Source organism: Miniopterus natalensis, chromosome 2 (genome assembly GCF_054644295.1).
Source record: "Miniopterus natalensis isolate mMinNat1 chromosome 2, mMinNat1.hap1, whole genome shotgun sequence".
NCBI lineage: Eukaryota > Metazoa > Chordata > Mammalia > Chiroptera > Miniopteridae > Miniopterus > Miniopterus natalensis.
Genome location: NC_142082.1, coordinates 140,599,109 through 140,625,175, shown reverse-complemented (window position 1 = coordinate 140,625,175; position 26,067 = coordinate 140,599,109). Strand labels below are relative to the sequence as shown.

General features: G+C 47.8%; 2 protein-coding genes across 2 annotated transcripts; both read right to left on the bottom strand.

Annotated features, from left to right (window-relative positions):
• Positions 1 to 1,545: 1,545 nt before the first annotated feature.
• Positions 1,546 to 11,194, bottom strand: LOC107528165 (keratin, type II cytoskeletal 75). Its single transcript, XM_016201093.2, has 9 exons — positions 10,709 to 11,194; positions 9,919 to 10,133; positions 8,928 to 8,988; positions 8,504 to 8,599; positions 7,678 to 7,842; positions 5,469 to 5,594; positions 5,107 to 5,327; positions 3,683 to 3,717; positions 1,546 to 1,781 (listed from the first exon to the last, which is right to left on the bottom strand). Exons 1-9 carry the CDS (start codon positions 11,192 to 11,194, stop codon positions 1,546 to 1,548), a joined length of 1,641 nt encoding a protein of 546 aa, XP_016056579.2.
• An 8,973-nt stretch (positions 11,195 to 20,167) lies between these two features.
• On the bottom strand, positions 20,168 to 24,950 carry LOC107528166 (keratin, type II cytoskeletal 6A-like). Its single transcript, XM_016201094.2, has 9 exons — positions 24,441 to 24,950; positions 23,298 to 23,512; positions 22,914 to 22,974; positions 22,662 to 22,757; positions 22,373 to 22,537; positions 21,779 to 21,904; positions 20,759 to 20,979; positions 20,506 to 20,540; positions 20,168 to 20,394 (listed from the first exon to the last, which is right to left on the bottom strand). The coding sequence occupies exons 1-9, from the start codon at positions 24,948 to 24,950 to the stop codon at positions 20,168 to 20,170; spliced, it is 1,656 nt and encodes a 551-aa protein (XP_016056580.2).
• Positions 24,951 to 26,067: the final 1,117 nt, after the last annotated feature.

Here is a 26,067-nt window from a genome sequence, read left to right as displayed (position 1 = left end):
AAGAACACGTGGCAGGTCAGTTGCAAGTGTGATGTCATCTGAAGAACCAAATGACACCTCCGTGAGGGTGGATAGCAACAAAAATGGCTAACATTTACCGAGCAGCCGCTATGGATAGCTGTTTATACCTGTCTTCTTGTTTAATTCTTACATGGCACCATGTGGCGACTATCACTGCTCCTGTTTTGTACATGAAGCAGCTGAGGCCTGGAGTACTTAAGAGACTCGGCAGACCTGGCAGACCTCACGTAGCCAGTGAATGCTGTGCGCATACCGGGCCCAGTGGTCTGACTGCACCTCATAGTGACGAAGAGAGGTGGCTTGTCAAAGAGAAGCAGACTCAGGATTTCGCTCCAAATTCCTGTCCCCTCTACTCCTCTTGTCCCAGGTCTTAACTTGCTCCTCCCCGCTCCGTCAGGGATATTTAACAATTGTTCTCAGTGTCATTTCTCTCCTTCTTGCCATCTTCTTCCTTTCAACCCTTCCAAATTTTCCCTGATGAGAGGGGTCAGGGAGGCTGTAAACTCAGGAATGTGGGAGCTGTCTGATGTCTCATTGCTGCAATTATGGGACTAAAGTGTATCCTGTGCTTTGTGAAAGCACTGCCCCGGGGCTGACTTTTAACTCCCCTACTGCCCTGTTATTTCTCTACTCAGGTCTGCAAGTTAGAAGCTGTTGGGGAACAATGGCCCCTTTGCTGGCAGAGGGCTGGGCCACTCGCCCTACGTCAGTGTCCTGGAGGAACAGTCTGGCTTTCGGAGGGGGTGGCATTGCCCTGCATGACATACGTAGTGGGGAGGCTGGGCAGGGCTTCTGCTCAGGGGCTTGAGCTTCTCAAAGAAGGCATCCCAATGAAGGGTAGAAGGCATCCCAATGAAGGGAAGTGGGCAGAAGCTTGGGTGCAGAGTCTGCCCTCCTGTCCCTCCCATCTCTCCCCAGTTCAGCTTAGCTCTCGGGGGAAGTGGGGAAGGGAGGTCTGGTGTGCTCTGAGCACTCCTTGTGTGGGGCCTTGTGCAGGGAGGAGGCCTAGAGGAGCAGGAGGAGGAGAATTGCTCTGTGCTCCGTCACCATTCCAGAGGGCTGGACACCAAACACATTACACATACATTTAATTGACACATTCCAGGGAGGGGAGAGAGGGAGCTCTCACTCCCAGCAGGCAGCTTATAAGCACCGTGAGACAGGGGGCCTGACAACCTGGCATTAAGATGGCCTGGGAGACACAGACTGCATCTGGAGGGAGGGAGGAAGGTGGAGCTGAAGGGGAGTCCCTGCAAGACAAGCCGAATGTGAATCTTGAAAATCTCTGCTTGGACACAGAGAGGGCTCCAGGAGCAGTCTGGGGACCGTCGGGAGGGCAGAGGCTGGCTCAGGTTGGAGACAGGTTTAGCCAGGATGCCAGGCTTCCTAGCAGCACAGGTGGGCCTTGTGAAGGGAAGAAGGAGAAGGACCCAGGTGCCCAGGGGCGGGTGCACGCAGGCTAGGTCAGTGGGCAAAACTGGTTTCAGGACAGGGGTGAGGGAGCGGGGAGGGGGGGCTCTGCACTTAGTGTTTATAGTTCTTTCGGCTGGAGGACGTGGTGGAGACAAACTTGACGGTGGAGCCATTGCCTCCGAGGCCTCGGCTGCTACTGGCACTGAAGCCGGAGCCTCCCAGGCCTGTCCCCAAGCTGTGCCCACCACTGGTGGTGAAGGAGTAGCCGCTGCCCCCACCGAGACCCAAGCTTCCACCTCCGATGCCGCCGCTGCCGTAGCCACTGGAAACAGTGGAGGTGACCACAGCTGCCGGAAGAGAGGGGACGTGGTCAGAATCAAGGGCAGGAGAGAAGGCACCTGGGGTGTCCGTTAGCCTCCTACTGACTTTCCCACCTGTGTGGTGAGGCTGCTGTTCTATGCTCAGCCTGGCTCTCCCGGCCTGGAATGGCTCCACTACTCCTTGCCTCTCTCTTCCTTCCAGATCTTACTGGCGAATTCTCTCCTCTGGGAAGCTACTCCAGTCCACCTGCCTTCCCCTTGATCCTGCCATACTTTCACGCTGCTCTGTCCCCATCGTCCTCTGCGGGTCTGGCTCTGGTGTCTCCCTTCCTTCTAGAAGCTCATAGCGGGGCACGTATGTGCTTTCCCCCAGCCTCCGTGGTCTGAATCCCAGAGGAAGCTGGGACATTCTTGATAGACCAAGTGACAGATGACCCATTTTGAGAAGGTATGAGGTTTCTAATTCATTAAAAAAAGAGCCATATTAGGAGAGAATCTTCAATGTCATAATACCTCATTGCGAGTTAGAGAGTGCCAGCCAACTTGGCGCCTGTTCTCTCCCCAACCTGCTCTTTTCTTAACCACCACCACCTTAAACATCTAGTTTCTTCCTTCGGGTTCTTGAGAAGGAAAATTGAAATGAAAAATAGACTCTGTTATTGGATAAATTGTGTCCTTCAAAAAAATATGTTGAAGTCATAACCCCCAGTATCTGTGAATGAGACCTTATTTGGAATAAGACCTTGCAGATATAATCAAGTTAAGAGGAATATCATTAGCCTGAACTCTAATCCAATATGATTACTGTCCTTATAAGAAGAGGGAAGATGTCCCTCTTCCTCTTTCCGTTATGCGAAGACAGACACACAAGGAAATAGCCATTTGATCACAGAGACAGAGATTGGAGTGATGAGCCAAGGATTGACAGCAACCACCAGGAGCTAGACGAGGCAAGGGGGAATCTCCCCTATAGGTTTCAGAGGGAGCACAGTCCTGCCGGCACCTTGGTTTGGGATTTCTAGCCTGCAGAACTGTGAGACAATAAACTTCTGTTGTTTTAAGCCACCCAGTTTGCATACTTTGTTGTAGCAATCCTCGGAAACCAATACAGATTTTTAGGCGCTTTCAAGAGAAAGCTTTGAAGATCTCTGGAGACACTATACAAAGACATCAAGGAAGGACACCTGGGTGGTTCAAAGAGCTCTGCCTTCTAGAACCATCAGCTAATATAATCAGTTGTTTTCGTGAATCCCACATCAAGAAAACAAAACTCACTTGCAGAGTGTAAGTTGTAGAAGTCATTTCTGTTGGCCTCAAGATGCCAGCACTGAGCTCTGACCTGCGCGGGGCTGGGCCAACTTGCCAAGGCCTCTCTTATTTCTCAGCAGCTGCACCCACCTGCTATGTCTTGTGGTGCTCTCACTGCCCTGAAAACCCTTGGTAACTCTCTGCACCTATAATCTACAGAGTTCAGACAAGCAGTGGGCCCTCTTCCCAAGTTGTCCTGGGAAGGGGCTATCTAGATGGCAATGCCCTTGTGCTCAGCATTAAGACTCCCTCTGAAAGCTGAGGGCAATCAGGAGTTTTCATAAATTCTGTTTACATCAAACACTCATCTCTGAGCTAGATTTGCAGCCCCAGCTAGAACAATGTGAGGTCCTGGGAGATGGGAGGTGTGCCATGGGGCTTCTAAACCAAGGCAGAAGGAGTACATTGCCCCCTCTGTGGCACTCTCTCACTTGCAAAGAGCTAAGTATTGTGACATTGAAGACTCTCTTAATATGCCTCTGTTTAATGAATCCAAAACCTCAAACCTTCTCAAAATGAGCCTTTTTGGTGGGATCTCCTCTAATGCCTCATGCACACCCACCACCTCCCCATCCCCCAATCACACACACTCCAAATGATGCATGTGATGTCATACTCACAGATGTTAACTGGAGAAACACCCTCTCCACTCAGCCTGATTGGAAGGAGGAAGGAGAAGGAGGTTACTATTGTGTCCAGAAGCTTGTGGACATTTGAAATGACATTTTTGTAATTGTTTCAAATGCATTAAAAAACCCTTTATTATTTTTATTGCAGAAATAGTGGAGGTTGAAATTACTTAAATATGAGTAGTATTAAAAATAATAATTTAATGAATGAAATAATGTGGAGTTTAAGGTTCATAGGAATAAATCCTGTAATCCCAGAAACCCATTTTTGGTTTAAACCAGGTAGACACCTTATGAAAATTAAATCTAATCATACACTGGTATCCATTGAAAAGGTAGAACTTGTCATAGAACAAGAAGAATTCTCTCTCAACAGTGGGCTATTGTTGTGCACTGGGCAGTGCTGAGGTTATTATAGGTGTGGAGAGGAGTCTGAGTCATAAACATAACACTAGCAATAATCAGTCTATTATCGTGGTAGCAACTAGAGTAATTTTGTTTTAGCATCTTGAGGACAAAACTGTCATTCATTTATAAATACATACTTAGAACATTAAAAGAGCTAACAATTATTGGGTACCTGTTACCTACATTCTGTCACTCAATTCTCTCAACAACTCCATTAAGTAGGTATTATTATCTCAGTTTTACAGATGGAGAAGTTGAAGCTCAGAGAGGTTAATTTAATTTTCCCATGGCCACAAAGCTAGATTTGAAGCCAGGTTCATTTGTCACCCAAGCCCACGTCTTTGGCCACTAAATTGAAAGATAACTATCATTTAATGAACACTTTGTATACCATGCATTGTTTTAAGAGCTTCATGTATGGTCCCTATATTAATTCTCTTAAAAACACATGAGCTAGAAACTGTGAGTATCCCCATTTTACAGGCAAGGACACTGAAGAATGGAGAGGTTAAGTAATTTGCTCGGGGTCATACAGCTGGTAATTGGCAGAGCGCAAAGCTCCCACTGATCCAGGTCATGTGACCTGGTCTGTTCTATCATTGAAGAAACTGGGGGCCAGAGAGGGGATACTGAGCTGCCTAAGGTTACACAACCTGTTAGTGGCAGGCATGTAAGCCTAAATCCTAAGATACTTTATTCTCGGTCCAGAGCCTTTCATACCACATATCCAGCCCTGCATGTAACCAGGTTTCTCCTTTGACAGAACTTGATTACTTAGACCTGATCAGGTCCTAGATTTCTATGGGGTACTATAAGTAGTTATACCTCAAACATGGGACTCTGATAAATGATTCACTAACCTGGAAAAAAATTGCACCTGTATTCTTTGTCATAACCCAAGTCCACTTGCATTTTGCTCTCTTTTCTAGGTGAGGAGGAGACTGCAGCAACCTGAGCCCCTAGGAATGGCCAGGCAGCTGGGATGGAGTTTCTGTCTCTGCCCTCACCTGCACTCCTCGCCCTCCAGCAGCTTGCGGTAGGTGGCGATCTCCACGTCCAGGGCCAGCTTGACGTTCATCAGCTCCTGATACTCCCGGAGCAGCCGGGCCATGTCCTGCTTGGCCTTCTGCAGGGCCTCCTCTAGGTCCACCAGCTTGGCTCGTGCATCCTTGAGGGCCAGTTCTCCGCGCTGTTCTGCGTCAGCGATGGCCGTTTGCAGGCTGGAACACTGTGAGGAAAGGAAGAAGACGTGAGCCTTACTGGTGGCCCCTGGATGTGTGGTGCTTCTTGGTTGGAGTCCTGTGCACATGGCAGAAAGAGCCATAAGAAGTGAGTGCACAGGGAGGTCTCGGCCCTGCCAAAACTTCACCTGCTTCTTCACGTTGTCAATCTCAGCTCTCAGCCTCTGGATCATCCGGTTCATCTCAGAGATCTCTTGTTTGGTGTTTCGAAGATCATCGCCGTGTCTGCCCGCCGTGACCTGCAGCTCCTCATACTGAAGGAACCAGAGCAGAGTCAGTCATCTCGTCAAACACCTGGCTGGGCACTCCCTGTGTGCACAGCCTGGCCCTCAGAGCCACAGCAGGCCCATCCAGTCACTGATCATTCACACATTCCCTCGCTCATTTATCCAGGTGGTATTTCTTGGACACATCTACTTGATGGGCACATTCGAGGCTCTGGGAATATCATGAAGAACATAGACCCTTGCTTACATTTTATTGGGGGAGATAGATATTAATCAAATCAGGATATTATTGAATATATAGTCCCAAACTGAGATAATTAGGAAATTAACAGAGTCCTACAAGAGTGCAATAAAGGAATCTGACCTAGATATGGAAGGGGGATGATGATAAGGAAAGTCTTTCCAGAGATGGTGATGCTGGAGCTCTGCTCTGAAGGATGGGAGGGAGAGAGCTAAGTAACTGGCTTGGGAGAGTCCATTCCAGACAAGGGAAACATGGGGCTGGAAGAAGTGTGGTGAGCTCTAGGAATGAGAGGGGATTTGGTCACTGTCCTTGGGGAGTTCCTGGTCACAGAACCTACATCCAGATCGTGATCATAAATTTTGGTAGACCTCCAGACACCAATGCTGGGGAAACAGGGATGACATGCAACGAAATGTGTTGGACAGAGCTGAGGCTGTAGAGGGCCCAGTTCTGAAGGCTTTGTAACAGAATCTTCCATCTTGGGTAGCCCTCCATCTCATCTATTTTTTTTTTTTTTAAATATATCTTTATTGATTTCAGAGAGAGGAAGGGAGAGGGAGAGAGAGAGATAGAAACATCAATGATGAGAGAACCATTGATTGGCTGCAGCCCACAACCCGGGCATGTGCCCTGACCGGGAATCGAACCCTGATCGCCTGGATCCTAGGTCGATGCTCAACTGCTGAGCCACGCCCAGCTGGGCCCTCCATCTCATCTAGGTACACACCCAGGACACATTCATTTAGGAGAAATAAATACACCCTCTCTCCTCCAGCAGACTGGAGTAAAACCCATACCTTTCCCAACAAAAGAAGGGCCCCTGCCAGAGCGAATGTCTATAAATGCTGAATAGCTCAGCTCCTCTGTTTCCAGATACTCACAATTAAAGAGAACAACAGCTTTGCCAACAAAAGAAATCATTTGCTATAAATTTCAACCACCCCACTTGCAGGTTAAGTGTATTTCACCTCCACTCACCATCAAGGGGCTGCCTCTGCACTGCGCACCCTTGTCAGCTGACACCCTGAAGTGGTAGGAGCTAAGGCATGAGTGCACAGAGCAGGGCAGGGGATAGCAGCCAGCTTGTGGGTGAGCAGCTGCCCCTGAAAAGCATCTGAATTTGGCAGGGAGCTCATCTCATCAGTTGGGCTTTCCTGCCTACTATACCCTTCCAAAGCCAGGCCTTCTTCTGGCCATCTGTACTTCTGGACAGTAGCTCTCTCTGGTTGTTCCAACCTCCCTCTTCCACATACAAACCCTCTTGCTCAGCAAAGTGCTAATTTCCACCTTCCAGCCCCACAGAACTGCTTGCTCAGCTCTGAACACCTCCCCCTCCTTGGCACTATTTTGTCCCTCGCTGCTTCCAAAGTGGACTGAAAACACACCTCTTCTTGAAAACTTTTTGTTAATGTTGTCTTTTTCCCTTCCAAGATCGTCCATTCACTTCATGGCCTCCCAGACCTTGGGTTCTGTTTGGAGTCTATTTATTTACAACTCTGTGCCTTGCTTGGCATATAGTAGGAGCTCTGTAAACATGTACTGAATAAATAAGCCCTTTAGAAACATCTTTGTGACTGTTTCTTATATGTTTCGAAGTCTCACCCAGCCCCCAACCAGATCATAAGTGATGTGAGACGGTGACCGTCCTGAGCACCCAACGTCACCTGACCTTATAATAGTGTGTGTGGTTGGGTTTCCATAGGCATTTCAAGCTAAGTTTTCGTAATATCAAAGCTGCTTCTGCCAAGCTGAAAGAGATGGGAATTCTCACATACTTCCGGGAGCTTGTGGCTAACAGTTAAATGATAATTTGGGGCTTCAGAAAACACTAGCCTTGGACCGTATCATGGAGGTGCCCACACTCACCTTGGTCTGGTACCAAGACTCGGCCTCAGCCCGGCTGCGGTTGGCAATGTCTTCGTACTGTGCTTTGACCTCGGCGATGATGCTGTCTAGGTCCAGGCTGCGGTTGTTGTCCATGGACAGCACCACGGACGTGTCGCTGACCTGGGTCTGCATCTGGGACAGCTCCTACAGAACCAGTAACTCAGTGTCATCAAGGTATGAAAAGGAGGGATCTTGAAATCATGTGATTGACCACCCATGTAGGTCAGGAAGCCCACCTTTGGCATTCCTGGCAGGAGTCTTCTGCTCTTTCCTGGGCACTCCCAGCATTTATGGGGTCCCATGCCAATAAAAGGTTTCTTTAGGATCAGATGATTTTTAGGACCCTCTGCACAGTACGCCTTTATCCCTCCCTGCTTCTCTCTCTTCCCCACTGGCCCAGGTCTCTGCTTTCCAAGTGGCAGTGCCCAGAATGAAGCTTCCTCAGAGGGCAAAAAGCTGCCCCCTAAGCTGAGGCACAGCTTGCCTTTCTGAACTTTTCTGGGAGGGGGATGGAGAGGTGGGTCTTGATCCCCTGGGAATGTTACTCAGTGACCTGGGATTCAGGAATCAGCCCTCCTTTCTTGATATGCTATGAGATGGGGGGATGAGCTTCACAGCTGGAGTAGGGTTTACTGAGGCAAGATTTCAAGCAGTTCTCCTGGGTCCCCCGACCTTCCAAACCCCAGGTTGGAGCATCTGGGGCACAATGCCATGTAGGGACACTACGGGGATGACGCTCTCTGCAGCACCCCTTTCTTTCCAGGGGCCAGACCTAGGAGGGATAAGAACATTTGCAGGCTCTTACTTCCTCATAGAGCATCCGTAAGAAGTTGATCTCATCAGTCAGACAGTTGACCTTGGCCTCCAGCTCCACTTTGTTCATGTAAGAGGCATCCACGTCCTGGAAAAACAGCACAGGATGCTCCTCTGAGCCGCAGCCACAAGCGGCAAGCCAAGAGAAGCTGAGCAGACTCCTCTCTGGCCTTCTAGGTTGGATTTTAACAAACTCTGCATCTGGGGTTGGGGGATTGCTGAGACCTGGAGGCTTGAGTTCCCTGGGCTAACAAAACCCTAAGCAGGGGCAGTGCGGCCATAAATACAGAGGGAGCATTTTGGCAGGTTTGAGCTCTCCAAATATGTGACAGCTCTTGGGTGGCCCAAGGGTAGGGTCACCCCATATTCCCAGATTCAATTTTGAATCTTCTCCTTTGAGAGACATTTCCACCCACCTTCTTCAGGGCCACAAACTCATTCTCGGCAGCAGTGCGCTTGTTAATTTCGTCCTCGTACCTGCGAGCAGAGGAGGGGGCTGTGAGGTTTGGGGAGCTCTGCCCAGCCCAGGAGGGGGTGCGGGTGCGGCCAGGGCTGAGAGCTCCAAGCCTCACGCTCCACTCGCTCTCCGCTCTCCCGCGCACCTGCGCATAACTATGGGTGATTCACTTAACCTCGGTTTCCCTCTACGAAAGGAGAATAATTTCTTCTGCCAGTTTTGTGTTTTTTTCTTCTTCTTCTTCCTTTCATAAGACTAGAAGGTGAGCACGGAACTTATGGAAATAGAAACATGTACTTAGGCAACTCCGCCTTCTTAGAGATGTACAATTCCAATCTTTAAAACACTTTGCTGCCTCAAATGCCTGCTGTGAACTTTGTTCTGGTAGATTTTGGTAGCTTTTCACTGAGCCCCAGGGCAGCTGATCGGTGTCCTTTTAGTGAGCAGGTGTAGCTCTACCTCAGAAAACAAGGGTAAGGCAGCTAAGGGGTCAGCGAGGGCCACCCCTTTCCACTGAATACCTCACCTACTGCAGTCTGGATGACCGCCGGTAACATTTAGCCTCCCAAGGAGGATCAGATTGCTTGGTTTATACTGTATGTGCATCCTGGAAATGCAAGCTGTCTCAATAATAGAGCTCATGCCCAGTGGAGTACATAATATACTCACCTTGAAATAATATTATGCTCTCCAGAGTAATAGTATTCTGTTAGGTGATACAGATATCCCTTTGTGGTTGTGTGCACAGGTACGAATAGGCTTCTTGTTAATAGTGATGCATGCCATGAGGGCCCCTCTGTTTACCTCCCACCATGCTGTCTTCATCTTATAGGATCACTAGTCCCAAACCTCCTGGCTGATACTGGCATTTGCTCCTTTGTACCTCTTTGGTGCTCATAGAAAGGAGCCCTGAGGTGACTGCATGTGACCATAGCCTGTTTCCCACTTACCTGACTTTGAAATCTTCTACGACGTCCTGCATGTTCCTCAGCTCAGCGTCCAGCCTGCCCCTCTCAGTGGTGACACTGTCCAGCTGCCGGCGGAGGTCACTGAGGTAGGCATCAAAGAAGGGCTCCAGGTTCTGCCGCACCGCCTTGGTGCCTTGCTCCTGCAGGAGGCTCCACTTGGTCTCCAGGACCTTGTTCTGCTGCTCCAGGAAGCGCACCTGCAGTGGGAAAGAAGAAAATGAAATCCTGAGAAACAGGAGACTGAGAAATTAATTGGAGCCAGATACTCCAATTAATGAGGGAAAGAAGAAAAGTGTACTTCCCCCTCCCCCCCCCCCCGACACCCATATGTCAACTGTTTAACTGACAACTCCAAGTCAAAATGAGAAAGCCCTTGAAGCTGTCCAAAGTCCTCAGGGGCTTCCATTGAACTAGCACAGTGGGGCTTGGAGGCCTCTGTGGGAGCCCCTGCTCTTGGGTTGACAGTCTCGACAATGCCTGCTCTGGGTTAGGTTAGTTTAGTAGAAACTCCTCCTGCAGAGAACAACTTAGCTCTCCCTGGTGTTGACTGAACCGGCTCATATGGCTCCCAAGGAGGAAAAGGAGAAATCTGCACAAGGTTCCCTGGAGCAAGTTGGCCCCACTTGCAAATACCTCACCCCCTGGAAGTACCTGCTAATCAGATGTGCTTTCATAGGGAGGCTGTTCCACTGCTATTTCCCTTCTGGGCCTGGAGCTCTCCAAGAGGTCCCGCCAGCCCAACCCAATGGAGCAGATGCAGCTCCGGGCTCACCTTGTCGATGAAGGAGGCGAACTTGTTGTTGAGGGTCTTGATCTGCTCCCGCTCCTCCTTCCGCACTCGCTGGATGGTGGGGTCGATTTGCAGGTTGAGGGGAGTCAGGAGACTGTGGTTGACAGTGACCTCTTGGATGCCTCCAGGGGGGCAGACGGGGAAGCCAGAACCCCCATAGCCCCCTCCCACTCCACCCCCATAGCCAAAGCCACTGCTGACCCCAAACCCGCTGCTTGCCCTGCCACTAAAGCCACTTCGGAAGTTGTTGCCACTCCCACCGATGGAGACCCGCTTGGTCCCCCCTAGGTTGTAGAGGCTGCGGCTTCCAAAGCTGGCCCCTGGGCCACTGATTCTTCCCAGCCCTCCACTGGCCCCTGTGGTGCGGGCCACTGAGGCTGAACTGAAGCGGGGGCGCCCGGAGGCTGAGGCAGTGCTGAAGCCCCTGCGGCTGCCCGTCTGAAAGGTGATGGTGGACTGCCTGGACATGGTCGCTGAGAAAGGGGGCAAGAGGAGCTCCTGGCGCGGGTGTGTGTGAAGGGGGATAGAGAAGACGGGGTATCTGGGGAGACCCAGGCCCCTTGGCTTTTATGGGCCTCTGGGAGGGGCGGGGCAGTGCTGATGGAGGCCTCTGATAGCATCTCCTAGGCATTTGCCAACCCTGAGCTCACACTCGGCTCCTCTCTAGAAATGGTGTAGAAGCCACTGGTTGGTTCCCTGGCACGCCTCCCCCACGTGGAAAGTCTTTTCCAGTCGCAACTTGATCAGCAAATGAATGAGAAGCACACTAATTGCTTTCAGTCATGTCCTAATCATGCATGTGATAATGGATTCAAAAAACACTGCCTCATTTCTAAACCGCTTTCTTAGGCCTGGGACCAACTCCCTCCTGTCCAAACATCTTGTGTCATTACAAGTGACTGTGATCTCCTATTTCCTGTTCCTTCTTATCCCTTAGCTGTGCTTCCCATCCCGGAGCATTTTCTCAGCTATTATTGCCCAGTCCCCCTCCTCCCACCAAGCTGTCCCTTGAAAATCCTATTGTACACTCATCTTTCTCAAGAATCCACCCAGTTTTGGTTGCCCCTTTATTTTACTCTTAAGCTTCCATCTCTATTGTTCAGGTCACAGGATACTCGGAGCATGAATGTGCTCGTGCATGTATGTCCTCTACTCCAGTACAACGTGACTCTAAAGGCCAGGCCCTCCATCTGCAATGGAGAGAAGCCATGCGAGTAGGCAGACAGAGTTGAATCCCAGGCCTGCCCTGTACTTGCTGTGAGACCTCTGTCCAGTCACGAACTTCTTGGAGCCTCCATTTGGGTGTCTGTAAAGATGGGTTTGTGATGAGTGTTCATGTGTTAAAACAACTTTTCCGATGCCTCGACCATGTTGAGTACTGGGTAAATGTTGAGTCTTCTCTCCTTCTGACACTATCACACAAGTACGGATGAAGGGCCAGCAGCGTGTCCATCCTGTGGCAGGCTTGAAAGAAGCACAATACAAGTTCCTTTTCTTTTCTAATGGACTTGTGGTCCTGTTGGGAGCACAACTTTGAAGCCTATTAGGTAATTGATGAAAAGGTGGTAGACACCAAAGCACTACCTCCTGGCTCTGCTTGAGGCTGCCTCATTCCAGAAGTCTCCCAGCATGGCTACTCTTCCTACTGGGGGCCAGGGTTCCCACCCTTTACTCCTTCCTTAAAGGGCTCCAGTGGCTGCACCAAGTAGAGGAGTTCTTCTTTTTCACTGGTGGTCTTGTTCCCTCCCTCCCAGATCTGGCTAAAACTGGAGTCTACAAGGCTCCTGGTTCCCCCCTCCTTTTTTTTTTAATATATCTTTATTGATTTCAGAGAGAGGAAGGGAGAGGGAGAGAGATAGAAACATCAATGATGAGAGAGTCATTGATCAGCTGCTTCTTGCACCTGGGCATGTGCCCTGACTGGGTATTGAACCCCGATCTCCTGGATCATTGGTCAATGCTCATTCACTGAGCCACTTCGGCTGGGCTCCTGGTTCCCCTTTTATCTGCCTCTCATCTCCAGTCTTTACCCTGGGGGAGTCAGACAGAGACATTGTTAGATTTCCTTTCGTCTTGTTGACTTCTTGCTCCTTGCAGGGGTTTTGAAGGGTGGCAGAGTGAGGGGGGAACTGAAGTGCATTCAGTCTCCCTTTTGTGGATGAGGAAATGGAGTCTGTGAACGGTAAAGCAAGCGGCGGACACTGCCCAGCTAGTGAGAAGCAGGGCAAGATTCCATGGTCTTGCCACACAGGTGGCCTTTCAGAGGTACATGGTACCCAGTGGGCTGACAGATGCTCCCTGCTTGGAATGGCAGCCTGGCACTTGGAGTGGAGGACCTCTGTTGTCTGACCTATTTCCTCCTAGGAGCCGAGGCCAGGGGGTGGGCCTCCCCTCTACCGAGAGATTGTTTGAGAGTCTCGTTTCCATAGGGAACCTATGAATCATAGCTTTTGTTGATACAGGCTAAGAGGAGCCCAGGAGTTCTCACCTGGTAGCCAGTGCTCCCAGGTCTTAGCTGGGGTGGTGCACGCGTCTGGGGTGGAAAGAATAATTGTGTTTGTTTGCTGTACTCCTTGCATGATAGCCTTTCTCCCAGAAGAAGGAACACTTGTTTCCTGAGCCGTGCTGACTAAACCCTCAGAGCTTCCTGTGAAACAAAGGGTCAATGCCCGGGGAGCGCCTCAGCGGGCATGCCTGTGGGAATGGGACTGGCCACCGCGTTCTCCCATGCGGAAGCCGGCTCCATCTGCCTTTCCTCCTGGGTCATTCTCTTCTTTCCTGACCCCCCACCCTCGGGGGGTCCTGTTCCATCTCATTCTTTTCCATTCTCCTTTCTCTCAGCCATTGCCCCTTGGCCTACTTACTCCCTTCTCTGCCTCCTCTCTCTAACTTTTCCACTTGGATTGGTGTTTCCTAAGCTAGATTGTCTTACTCAGTGACTTCTGTGAGACAGGTGGAAAGAGGTAAGTCTTTTGCCTCCTTTCTTCTTCACTCCCTCTTCTGTGACCTTTGACCTCCATTGTCACCTTTACCCTGGTGGACTATGGCTACATGAAGGCCTAGACCTGACAGCCTAGGTCATTAACCCCTTTAAAGCCTCTAAACTTAGAGACTATGAACACCTTCTTTCCTTCCTGCCAAGGAAGATTTTCTGTTTTGAATATAACCTCTATTATTATTCTACCTAGAACTCACCCCCAAGAAGCTTTCTCAGATAAACTGTGCCCAGACACTAACCCCTTACACCTGTTCCCCGAGGACACTCGTGAGTGGCTTGCATATCAGTGTATTTTTCCACTTGCACTGGTTTTGTGGTGACCTGTGTGTGAGTTTATCTCTGAGGGTTAAGGGTGTTCCACAGATAGGATTGTGGCAGGAGCTCAGTTGACACAGGTTGTCTAAAGAAGACCTACGCATTCCTTCCTGTCCTCCAAATCTCCCAAGCCTCCAACTTTGTACCGTTGGGTCTTTCTGGGAGTTTTCTTGAGGTTTTGGGGAGTGGTGGATTCAAGAGCAATGGTATATGCTCTGGTGCCCAAGGCTGGGAGTGACAAACTCTTTGATGTCCTTGTTCCCTGCCTGTCCTGCTCAGGGTGGTCTCTCTCACCCTCAGAGGAACCCTGAGGCCTTTGGCTGTGGTGGATCTCAAGGAGACTGGGCCAGGTGGCAACCAGGGCTGTGGAGGTTGGAGGGGAAAAGAGGCAGGCGGGGAGGTATGCCTCTCATGGCCAAGGGAGCAGGGTGCACCAAGGAGCTTTGGCTTCCAACCAGGTCAGGGCCAGAGGGGGGCAGGCTGGACGGGGATGGGGGGTTAGGTAAACCCCTAGAGCAGGCTAACCTGCTGCACAGAATCAGGGTCCTTAGGCACAGGGTCTAAGGCCCAGGCCCCAGCCACCCACCCGCGATTTCTGAAAAGCTAGATCCCTCCCATACGGCATTCTTTTACCATCTTGGAGAGTCCTGCGCTGTCTGTAAAGTTGTGTTTCTGTCTGAGGCATCTCAGTGATGCATCATTTACCTGGGTGTTTCCACAGGTAGAAACTTCTGGATGTGGAGCGTGTTTTCCACCATCTCCCAGAGGGCCGGGCCTGTGGAACAACCAACCTTGGCCTCATTCTGGGCAGCCTGATGCTCAGCTCACCTGCAGGCACCAAGTGAGCACACATACACCGATGGTGAGGACGGTGACAATGACAACAGTGCTAGGAAACAACGAGTCATTAAGCTGGGAGTGTTTGACGCAGGGTCACTAGAGAATGGGCACCTCTTGGTTGTCTGATTTAAGAGGGGTAAACATTCAAAAGCCCAGACACAGAAGGATGAAAAGTTATAGCTTGTGATTTGTTATTACAAAAGAATTTGTCTCTTTGAAGAGGGACTTAGCAGAGGACTCTTTCAATGAGCCAGCTCCGCTTGTGTGCATGCTAAGAGCAATTGACTTGCAGCTTTGCAGAAGGCTCCTAGGGTACAAAGTTAAATATATTTCTGGAATCTGATGGGATGAAACAGTTTCCACTAAACAGTGCAGCACCATGTCTGTGACGCAGGTTACACCTGAGCCACCAAGACACTGTTCTTACTCCCTTTCTGGAGAGGGGCTAAAATGCTATATGTCCCCATAGGCAGAGAGCCCCAGCACCCTCTGCACAATTCCCTCCCAGAGGATATTCTGGATATGCTCCCAGCAGGCCAATGAGAGACACCAATTCCTTTAAAGGATTGCTTCAAAGCACTTCTCACTCGCCCTAAGCACTGGTTTATTTAGCAAGAGTTGGTCAACCTGGAGTGAGCCCAGCGACTAATGATAATGAACGAATTGGGAAATAGGTGTGAGGGAAGAGGAAAGGCATTATGGTAGGAGACCAACCTGTTTCTTTGTTGTTGTAGCGACCAAGGAATACACTTGAATCTTGGCAAGAAAACTTCAATTCAGTATCAAAGGGCTTGTTTGGTCAAATTGTAAACAGGAACATCCTTTCTCCAGAGAAGCTGCGAGACTTCTATAGATTTTTTTCTGGAATGGTGTAGAGGGTGTGATTCTGTAATGAATGGAATTCTTTTTTTTTGTTTTTATTTCCTGGAGCATCTAATGTCTCGGTAAGATAAGCACCTGTACTCTCTATTTTGATAAAGTTGTTTAAGCATCATGATATTTAATGGATTTAGTTTTAAAATATGATTTTCCCACTTCTTTTAAAACTTCCCTTTGAAAAAACTGACATCCACTTAACCTCTCTGAAGTTGGACCTGCCGTTGATCACATGCTTTCATACATTGCACACATTGCCCTTGCCTTTTGGTTTATGGCGTGTGTGTGTGTGTGTTAATGGGTATAGTTCTGGCTCTGCCAGGTAAGAGGATTTTTCTAGGGTAGACACATGATTCAGTTGAATCCAACATGCACCTAATATGTACTTACCTTCCTTAAATTATTGGTAATATCCAGAACCCAGCTACACCATAGCTAATCTTGCACTGTGTTGCTGAGTGACTTTGCGGGTTGCTGAGTGACATTGGGCATAGATGAGCAAATCATGAAGCTTAGAAGTCAGTTTTGGGGACAAGGCTAACACAGGCTAAAGACAGTCACATTCCACTCATCACTCCCTCATCACTGAGGAATAAGCAAGAAGTCAGAGAAGGGAAAATAAGGCTTCAGAGACTAGTAAGGGCTCTCGGGAAGAGGGAAGACAAAATGAAGCTTGGGTCGAGTCCAGAGCTGGGGGAGGAGAGCAGTAAGCCGTGCCAGCTTGGGCAAAAGCATCATTCCTCTTCTGCCCAGTGTGGGCTGGGATTCTCAAGCTCAAGGGCAATACTGCTCAGTGTTTGCCCTCAGTGTGTGAATGTGGCACCAGCTGATGTCATCACCCAGCAGATGCCCCATTTAAGTGAGGATCCCACTCCTGTGCTTGCTCTATGCCTCCCAAGGGAATGGCATCTCCACCAGAGGGCAAGCAAAGCAAGAAAGGGCTGGAATGGCAGGGGAGGGCCAGGTCAGTGCCTCCTTGTTGGCACCTGCACCTTTTCCTGTGGCCAGAGGGGGAAGTGATGGAGTCACAGTATGGGCGAGACCACACTTCCCTACCACTGGGGAAGAGCTCAGATTCCGAAAGGACACAGGTGGATCCTTGGATCCTGGCTCTTACTTGTCACTTATCATTATAACTGGGGTAAAGTTCAGCAAGGAGGGTGGACACAGAAATCAAGAATTCTCATGCACTATCTTTCAGTAATTAGAAAATATGACAGGAAAGAAAAGGTTATAATTCACAATGCAAAAACTCTTAAGATACCTAGGGATACCTAATAGCAGCAATAACAATGAAACAACAAGCACGAGGACAACCAGAAAACATTGAAAAACAAACAAACAAACACTGAGTAGGAATTGCTGCATCAGAAACCAGCATAGAATAGAAAGCCTTAGGAACTGCAATGGATCACAGAGAGATCAATGGAACAGAAGAGAAAATGGATGACCTCCGCACGTAACAAGAGCGGTATTTCAAAGAGGGGGTGGGGTGGGATGGTGGTGAAGATGTTTATCTTTGTGTTGAGAAAAGTACAAAAAAGAAAATAACAATTACCCAAACTCCTTCTCTTCAGAATCAATCACTTAATATTTTTACTTATTCACTTTCACCCTTGTTTCCATGTTAACAACTTCTAATAGGTCACATACATAATAAATAAGCATAATATCCTTTAAAAAAATCCATGGCTCAAGTTTCAGCTCAGATGGCCAAGCAGCTGGTGCTGCTGTCTCCTTCCCCCAGGATCAATCCTGAGAAATTATAGAAACACATGGAAGGCATGGATAGTAGAAATTGTCAATGGCCACAGATAAAACTATGAGAAACCTGAGGGGAACTCAGGGCTATTTGAGCTGACTAGTGTGGGGGCAGGTGGCCAGCTGTAGCCTGGAGCTGAGGCTTGGGGTAGAAGGGAGGGGATGGTTAGAGGAAAGGGTCCTAATTTTGGTCCTTGCCTATTGTCTGCCCCTTTACAATAGAGATCCAGAGCAGCAGCCCAACCACAGTGCCCCTGTCTATAGTTCAATATGAGGGCAGATCTACTTCATGGGTAGAGTTGCCAGATTTTGCAAATAAAAATACAAGATGCACAGTTCAATTCGAATTTCAGATAAACAACAAATAATTGTTTTGTGTATGTTCCATGCATTATTTGGGACATACTTACATTAATTTGTTTTAATTATTTATGTGAAATTCAAATTTAAGTAGGTATTCTCTATTTTGTCAGTCACCCATTCATAGGTGACTGAGACAGTAATGTCTGCTCTGAGTATCAAGCCTGCTGGCAGGTAGTTGACCTCTATATAACTGGGTACTCAGCTTGCTTCACTCAAGGGTAGTGAGGGAGGCCTGTAACCTGCTACCATGGAGCTTCTCACATGGGGAAGGATAGCTAGAGTCTGAGCCTGGCTCATTGAAAAGTTGCCCTATTTGCTTCTGGGATTTTGTACAGTATGGCAGTTCTTAAGCTCTGCTTCCACCATGCCCTTGACCTCAAACCTTGGAGCTATGTAATAGAAGGGTAGGGAGGTCACTAATCCTCAAAAGTCTTTCCAGCCCCAAATTTCTGCCTAGTGACCTGCTCAGCCACAAGACCCTAACCAACCTGCAGATAACCATAGAATAAAGCTAGACCTCAATTTGACACATGACCTGGGACACAGGGTCTCTGCCAAGGCTTCAAATTATCAAAATATTACCATAACAGAGTTAGTTATTGTTGTTCTTAAGGAAGTTTCCCTTGCTTTTTTATTTATTTATTTATTTGTTTATTTATTTATTTACTTTTGCATACAGATAAAACTGGGTATAAAATACCTGATTAGCCAGATTCTAGAATAAGCTCATATAAACATGGCCTGAAAGATAGAGTCTATTTCTGTCTAAAAGTCAAAATATAACCTGACACTGATATCTGAGAAGATTTTAATGAACCTCCAAAATCTACTTTTGCTTATCAAAATGTGCATACATGTTTATACTGAAAATGGCTTTTGGATATCAGATCACAGAGGAGATTGTTCCCAGCCAGAACCACCTGCATGCTAATGTGTCATCTGTCCACATGGGCCATCTTTCAATCTCATCTTTTTCTAACAGCACTTCAGAACCAAGTTTCTAACCAACGCTTTTTGGGGGGTTTATTAATTTATTTTATTGACTTTTTTTTGACAGCTTTATTTTATTTCAAAGTTATGGAGATGTAATTAACAGATAGTCAAATTCACTGTTTTTAGCAGCATTTGTCAAGAGACCTTCTTCAGTGAATCCAACTATCCGTAGGTGAAAGGAAATCCATTCCAACTCATTTAGCACCAACTCATTTAATCCATCCACCATGATCTGGGGATATTTCTTTTCTGTACCAACTGGTTTGATGCATCTCAGATGTTATATGGCAAAAGTCTTTATTATCATAGAGAAGAATCAAGCATTTTTCCTTTCTACCTCTGCTCTGCTGGGTCAGTGCAGTGCTTCCCTGGTTGTGGGTGGGAGTAGCGAAGGGTATCTCCACCAAATCTCAGAGATCAGGGTGGGGACCAGGCCACCAAATGATGGAGCTGGAAAAACAAAACCGCTCAGTAACGAAGTTATGCTGATTTAGATTCTAGGACCCTGGCTTCCTTTGCTTTAAAAGATTTCATTCTGAGAAAGAGACTTGAGTGGCAGAGGGCTGAATAGTTGTTGGTAGTCATCCACTCACAGGATAGCTGAGTATCACACAATGTTGACAGACAGAGTTGGGCATGAAACAAGGTCAGCGGTCAGTGGGGCTGAGAGATGGCTCTCCAAAGATGAGAATCATTGTGAGGTATGAGAAACTTTCAGAACCAATATGTGATCAACAATAAAATCTAACACAGGATCTTTGTATTAGAAATTTGCTTTATTGAACACAACAAAAGAAAGCAAAGGCAGCAGAGAAAAATATTCCTGGGATATAACTCTGTATATGAGTATTGTGTCAAAACCATCTAGGGGCACTGATGGGAAGATAATTTTTTTGTCCTATGGGCAACTCCTAAGTGGAGTTCTAATGAACAGGACAGTCAGGCATCAAAGGGAAGATTCCCCATTCTATAGATGATGTAGATCAAGTTTCAATTTTCAGAGGGGCATAGCTTATTTTCTTCCCAGAATTATGGCAGACTGATAAAAATGATAATAAGATGGGAACATCAAAAAGGTGTCTACATGTCTGCATGACGCTGATTGTTGACCTTCTGAGGGTGAGTAATGAAAGCTCAGACTGAGCATAGACAGAGCAAATGATCAGTGGCAAGTGCAACTTCACCCAGGGGCAAAGACAAATCTGAGGCAGGAGAAAGAAAGCAGCCTAAAGAGAAGACCATGCAGCTGGAAAGGGGCCTGAGACAATGTGGGACCAAGAGCCTACGGGAGGACTTCAGTAGCCCCTCCTGCTGGACGTGGTGGTGGTGTACTTGATGGAGGAACTGCTGCCTCCAACAGAGCTGAGACCACCTCCAAATCCTCTGCCACTGCCCGAACTGAAGCCACCTCCAAGGTTGTGACCACTGCCATAGGAGTAGCCGCTGCCTCCGCCCAGGCCGAAACCACTGCTGACACCACCAGCACTGCCATAACCACCAGAGACAGTGGACTGCACCACAGCTGTTGAGGAGAGGGGCACAAGGACACACACACATGGTGAGCTCATTCTGCCAGCCTCGATCAAGTCAGAAGAATCAAGGGCAAGGGAGGGAGGCAAGCAAAGATACTTACAGATGTTGACTGGTCCAACGCCTTCTCCACTCAGCCTAGGAGGAAGGAAACACAGGGACCTCAGAGAACCACTCCTGGACCAGTGTGGAAAGCTTCCATGTGAGGACAATCCATGGGGGAACTGCCTTCACAATGGTTCTCTGACAGTAGCGATTATGGCCATCACCACTTTAAACTTGGGCTTTAAACTTGTTCTCACTGGCTGCACATGATGGAGAAGCACCCAGGTGATTGAGGAGGTTGAGTTACCCACCTGCACTCCTCGCCTTCCAGCAGCTTCCTGTAGGTGGCGATCTCCACATCCAGGGCCAGCTTGACATTCATCAGCTCCTGGTACTCCTTCAGGAGCCGGGCCATGTCCTGCTTGGCCTTCTGCAGGGCATCTTCCAGCTCAACCAGCTTGCTCCTGGCATCCTTGATGGCCAGCTCCCCACGCTGCTCAGCCTCAGCAATGGAGGCCTGCAGGTTGGCGCACTAGAGAAGGAGGTAAGCAGAATGGACTTGCAATCTAGTCCTCCAGAGGAGACTAACCATGCTTCCTCCTTCCCAGTGAGATAGAGATCCAGAGCCCAGATGGCATGGAAATGGAGCACAGAGCCTTTCTGCCCAGTCTTGGCCCATTCTGCAAACCTTATCTAGTCTATGAGTCACTTGAGAAAACGTGCGCTCCTTCGTGTGAACCACCCTGTATGAGGATCTGGGGCTGACTGGGGGGAAGCACTATAACAGACATAGACCATGGGCAGTGGAAGAAATGGGCCCACTAGTTTGTTTTGAATCTTGATAGCTTTTGAGAATCTCATGTGGTAGCCACACTAACTTGTGCAAAATTACAAACATACTCAATGAGGAGATGAGTTTCTTCCCCCTCACATTTTTAGGTTACACTCGTCTTGTCCTGTGTCTTTGCTGGACTGTCTTTTATTTTCCACCTTGAATCTTGAGCAGATTTGCACCAATCTTCCTCACTTTCTGGCCTGCCTTTTCTTTCCCGTTTCCTGCATTCCCAAATCAACTGTCCTCATGTAATCTCTGCTCAATGTCTCTAGACTATATTTTTACAGCTCTAGACTATATTTTGACAGGGTGTATATCATGCTCTTGGGTTGGGATCCATCTGTGCCACCTGTGGGAACTCACTTAGGGTAGAAACTGCATGGTGTCCTCTTCCTGCTGTCCCCCAATTCCCAGGAATTTCACAAATGATGGTTGATGACCATGTAGTGGTCTAGCAAGGAATCAATGCTTTAATTTTCCTTAGTTCCCACCATACCTGTTTCTTGACATGGTCGATCTCAGATCTCAGCCTCTGGATCATGCGGTTGATCTCAGCAATCTCCTGCTTGGTGTTGCGCAGGTCGTCCCCGTGTCTGCCAGCTGTGACCTGCAGCTCCTCATACTGTAGCAAAGAGGGAGAGGAGGCAATGTGTATGGATTTTCACATGTTAACAGTGACTGTCACACTGAGCCAGGCTTTTAATAAATCAAACCCAATGGCTTCTCCAGAAGAGATTTTAGGAAATGCTGATGTTGCTAGGTCATTGGCTACTATACACTAATCTCAGCCCAACCTTGTTGTGAAACCACTGCCTTTCTAGCTCTCTTCAGAGCCAACAATGTCCGGCATCAGGGCGAAGCTAAAGCAAAGATCGCCTGGTCTACATTAGCTTTCCTCCTGCTTGGGTTTCTTTGACTTACCAGGATTGCACATAAATTCTGTAAATATCTACTCTATCAGTACAGGGCACACATTCTGTGAGGACACCAGCTTCCTAGAAGTGCATTTTCCCAGTGAAGTCTGGTAGCCTTGCTGGTGTTTAGGGAGCAAGCAGAAGAACTTCTCAGCAGCTGCCCATTCGCTACTCACCTTGGTCTGGTACCAGGACTCAGCCTCAGTCCTGCTCCTCTGAGCAATCTCCTCATATTGGGCTTTGACTTCAGCGATGATGCTGTCCAGGTCGAGGTTACGGTTGTTGTCCATGGAGAGGACCACAGACGTGTCTGAGATGTGGGTTTGCATCTGAGCCAGTTCCTGCAGAACATAAGATGGTCAGATCGTTTTCTCTTTTGACATTCACAGGTTTCCCAACCCCGAGTTCTTCCACCCTTTTGCAGAGCCCCATTAGAGTAAATAAAAGGAAGGGGGAGATGCTTACTGCGTCATAGAAGGCTCTGGTGAAGTTGATCTCATCCATGAGAGCATCTACCTTGGCTTGAAGTTCAACCTTATTCATGTAGGCAGCATCCACATCCTGGGGAATAAGCCAACGGCAGGGAGTCAGCTGAGCCCTCCTTCCCCATCTGCCCATCTCTCAGCCTCCCCACCTCTTCTCCTCTCAGATGTGGGGAGGACCCCAGAGTTTTCTCCTTCTGCAAGAAACATGAGCCCCTGCTTCTGATTAGCTCACCTTCTTCAGAGTGACAAATTCATTCTCTGCAGCAGTGCGCTTGTTGATTTCATCTTCATACCTAGGAGGGGAAGTGTGGGAGTCAGTGGTGAAGGTGACACAGAGAAGGCAGCCCAGGGTCAGAACTTTCCATACCAAACATGTCCAAGTTCAGCTTTCCTGCCAGTAAACCTCAGAGATGACTTTTGTGGTCCCTAAATTGTTTCCCTTTTTACTCTCCCTACCCACCTATATAGCCCTTTTGTTCTCTCAGGTTGGATTTTAAGCATCATTTGTGATTTTTATTTTCATGGGCATGTTTTGCTACAGAATCATGACCACATCTGGACCAGGTCTTGAAGTGAGTGGTTCTGGCAATTGATCCCATTTCTCTCCTTAACTCACTTGCTCTTGAAGTCCTCCACCATGTCCTGCATGCCCCGGAGCTCTGAGTCCAGGCGGCCTCTGTCCCCAACGATACTGTCCAGCTGTCTCCTGAGGTTGTTGATGTACTGCTCGAACAGAGGCTCCAGGTTCTGCCTCACGGTCTTGGTGCCCTGCTCCTGCAACAGGGTCCACTTGGTGTCCAGGACCTTGTTCTGCTGCTCCAGGAAGCGCACCTAGAAGAACACAAGTTGGTTATTTACTTGATGAAGGACAGAAGAAAGATATTTGATGTGTTGGGTCTCCAGGTATACCTGGGCGGTCTCCATGGTGCTGGGCTACTACAGAGCATGTACAGAAGTTCATGCTGACAACCTGCTTTTCTTCACACTTTACAAACCTCACCAGTGAGAACTTCCCATGGGTGAGGAGGTGCTCACACCCTTTAAGTTATGGAGCCTTATCAGTGAGTTTCAACATTTCTTTTCTTTCTCTTCAGAAGTGAAATCACAATTCTAATTTAAAATCGTATTTTCATCATATATTTCACAAACTTTGTTTTAAAGATAGTACCTCAGTTAAAGGAATAGCAAAGTTTTAGAATCTGATTATTAAATTCAAATCTTATTATGATTAGATCCCAATCTAATTTTCATTTGGTATACAAGTCTTGTCTACAACAATCTCCCTCAGTGGTCACTACCTGATTCTACAAATTTAGTATTTCAATGAATAAGTAAGTGTCTCTGAGTCTTCTTTTCCAATCCATGAAGAAATGGTTTTCATTTTTCTGTCACTCTTTTTTCTCTTCCCCAGAGCCTTAGAGCAGTTTTCACTGGAATTTTATTTTTCATAAAATAAAAATTAGATTCTTCAGAGGGTAAAGCTAACTCATTCCACTTTCCCATTGTTTTTTCTTTTTTCCATGGTTCTCAAAAGTTGAGAATTCTTTCTAGACAGGAATGAGAGACATTAAAGAGATTTGGCAGTTTTAAATGTTTTCCATTTCCTTCTGCCTGTGGTCAACATGGAGCTAATCTGGCATCCCAGGGGGGCGCCAGTCTCCCTTTCCCTCTCCCCTATTTTTCCCCTCCTAGGACATTTGTTGGTCCTCAAGGGTGGGGACTGGGAATCCCCACTGGAGGACAGGTCTTCGGGACTCACCTTGTCGATGAAGGAGGCGAACTTGTTGTTGAGGGTCTTGATCTGCTCCCGCTCCTCAGTCCTCACCCGCTGGATGGTGGGGTCGATTTGCAGGTTCAGAGGAGTGAGGAGATTCTGGTTGATCGTGACCTCTTGGATGCCTCCAGGGGGGCACACAGGGAAGCCAGCGCCCCCATAGCCACCTCCAAAGCCAGCTCCAGCACCCAGCCCAAAGCCAGCACCAGCTGCACGTTCAAAATTAATTAGACGGCCTCCAAAGTCAAAGCCACCTCCAACTCTGCCACCAATGCCGCCTCCGAAAGAAATTCTCTTGGAGCCCCCCAGGCCATAGAGGCTCCTGCTGCCAAAGCCAGCTCCTCCACATACTCCACCGAGGCCTCCACTGCCCCTGGAGCGGGACACAGAGACACTGCTGAAGCCAGAGCGGCCGGCCCCAGGGACTTTGGCCGAGCTGGCACTGAAGCCACGGCGGCTGCTGCTTTGGATCCTCACGGTGGATTTGCTCGACATGGTTCCTAAAGATGAGAAGGCTGAAGAAGGTGCAAGAGACTGGAGGGTAGAGCTGAGAGGAGCAGATGTGTGTGATGAGTTTCCCCGCAGCAGTTTATATATAGTGAGAATGGGCTGGGCTCAGTCCTAGAAGGTGAGCTTGCAGATTGGGAAGGGTTGGGCTTTACAAGCAGTGAGGTCACATCTGGATTATTAGAAAAGTTATGAAATATGAAGATTGCATTTTGGCTTCCTATAGTCAGGGGAAATTTTCTTGCCTTCTAGCTTTGACTTGATCTGAGTACAATAGACTATTCTCAATTCACTGAGCTAGGAGTTAGTCACTGCCTTGAACAAAGGTGCTGCAATTCATGCATGTGTATTAGATGCACTGAGTGCTCTCCTTTCCAAACTGCTATTTCCCCCTGCAGAGATGGTGCAGATGGAAACAATCTGTTGAATATGCCCAATAAAACAATTCCTGTTCTTTTGTGTTGATGACAAAGTTAAAAAAGACTTTCCTTTAATGTAAAATTTCACATAGGTACATAAGTAGAATAACAACATGATGGGCCCCTGTGGACTTATCACCCAACTTTATAAAATGTATCATATCGTGGCCAGACTTATTTCTTCCATACTCCCACGCAGTTTCCTACCAGCCCTAAGTTACGCGATCGCAAATCCCAGAGATTATATCTTTATTATGTAATTCTGTATTCATGTCTAAATGGCAAACTAAAAAATATAACCGAAATACCATTTCTATATCTTAAATATATATTCATAACATCAACAAATGTCTGTTCAATCTTCAAATAAACTTGTTGTGTGTTACTTATATTTTATAGTTTGCTTGTTCAAATCAGGATCCAAATAAACTCTGTACATGTTGTATTTTGGAGATATGTCCTTTAAATCATTTAAACCATTAACTCTCCTTTTATTTTTTCCCCTTTGCTTTCTATTTGTTAAAGATACCAGGTTATGTCTTGCGCTGGTTTTCATCCTTTGGATATTTCTAATTACATGTTCAAGAGTCTCCTTTACTATGCTGCTATGCCCTTCGTATGTTCTATAAGCTGATAGTTAAAGTGAAAAGCTTAATAAACTCTGTATTTAAACTTCCCAGATGTAG

Excerpts from the sequence above, each read along its gene's own strand:
- LOC107528165 (XM_016201093.2), bottom strand. The coding sequence starts at position 11,194 with ATGTCCAGGCAGTCCACCATCACCTTTCAGACGGGCAGCCGCAGGGGC. Across the intron at positions 8,989-9,918 it reads GTAGAAGATTTCAAAGTCAG|GTACGAGGACGAAATTAACA; the intron begins GTAAGTGGGAAA and ends CTCTGCTCGCAG. Across the intron at positions 3,718-5,106 it reads CTGGAGGGCGAGGAGTGCAG|GCTGAGTGGAGAGGGTGTTT; the intron begins GTGAGGGCAGAG and ends CCTTCCAATCAG.
- LOC107528166 (XM_016201094.2), bottom strand. The coding sequence starts at position 24,950 with ATGTCGAGCAAATCCACCGTGAGGATCCAAAGCAGCAGCCGCCGTGGC. Across the intron at positions 22,975-23,297 it reads GTGGAGGACTTCAAGAGCAA|GTATGAAGATGAAATCAACA; the intron begins GTGAGTTAAGGA and ends TTCCCCTCCTAG. Across the intron at positions 20,541-20,758 it reads CTGGAAGGCGAGGAGTGCAG|GCTGAGTGGAGAAGGCGTTG; the intron begins GTGGGTAACTCA and ends CCTTCCTCCTAG.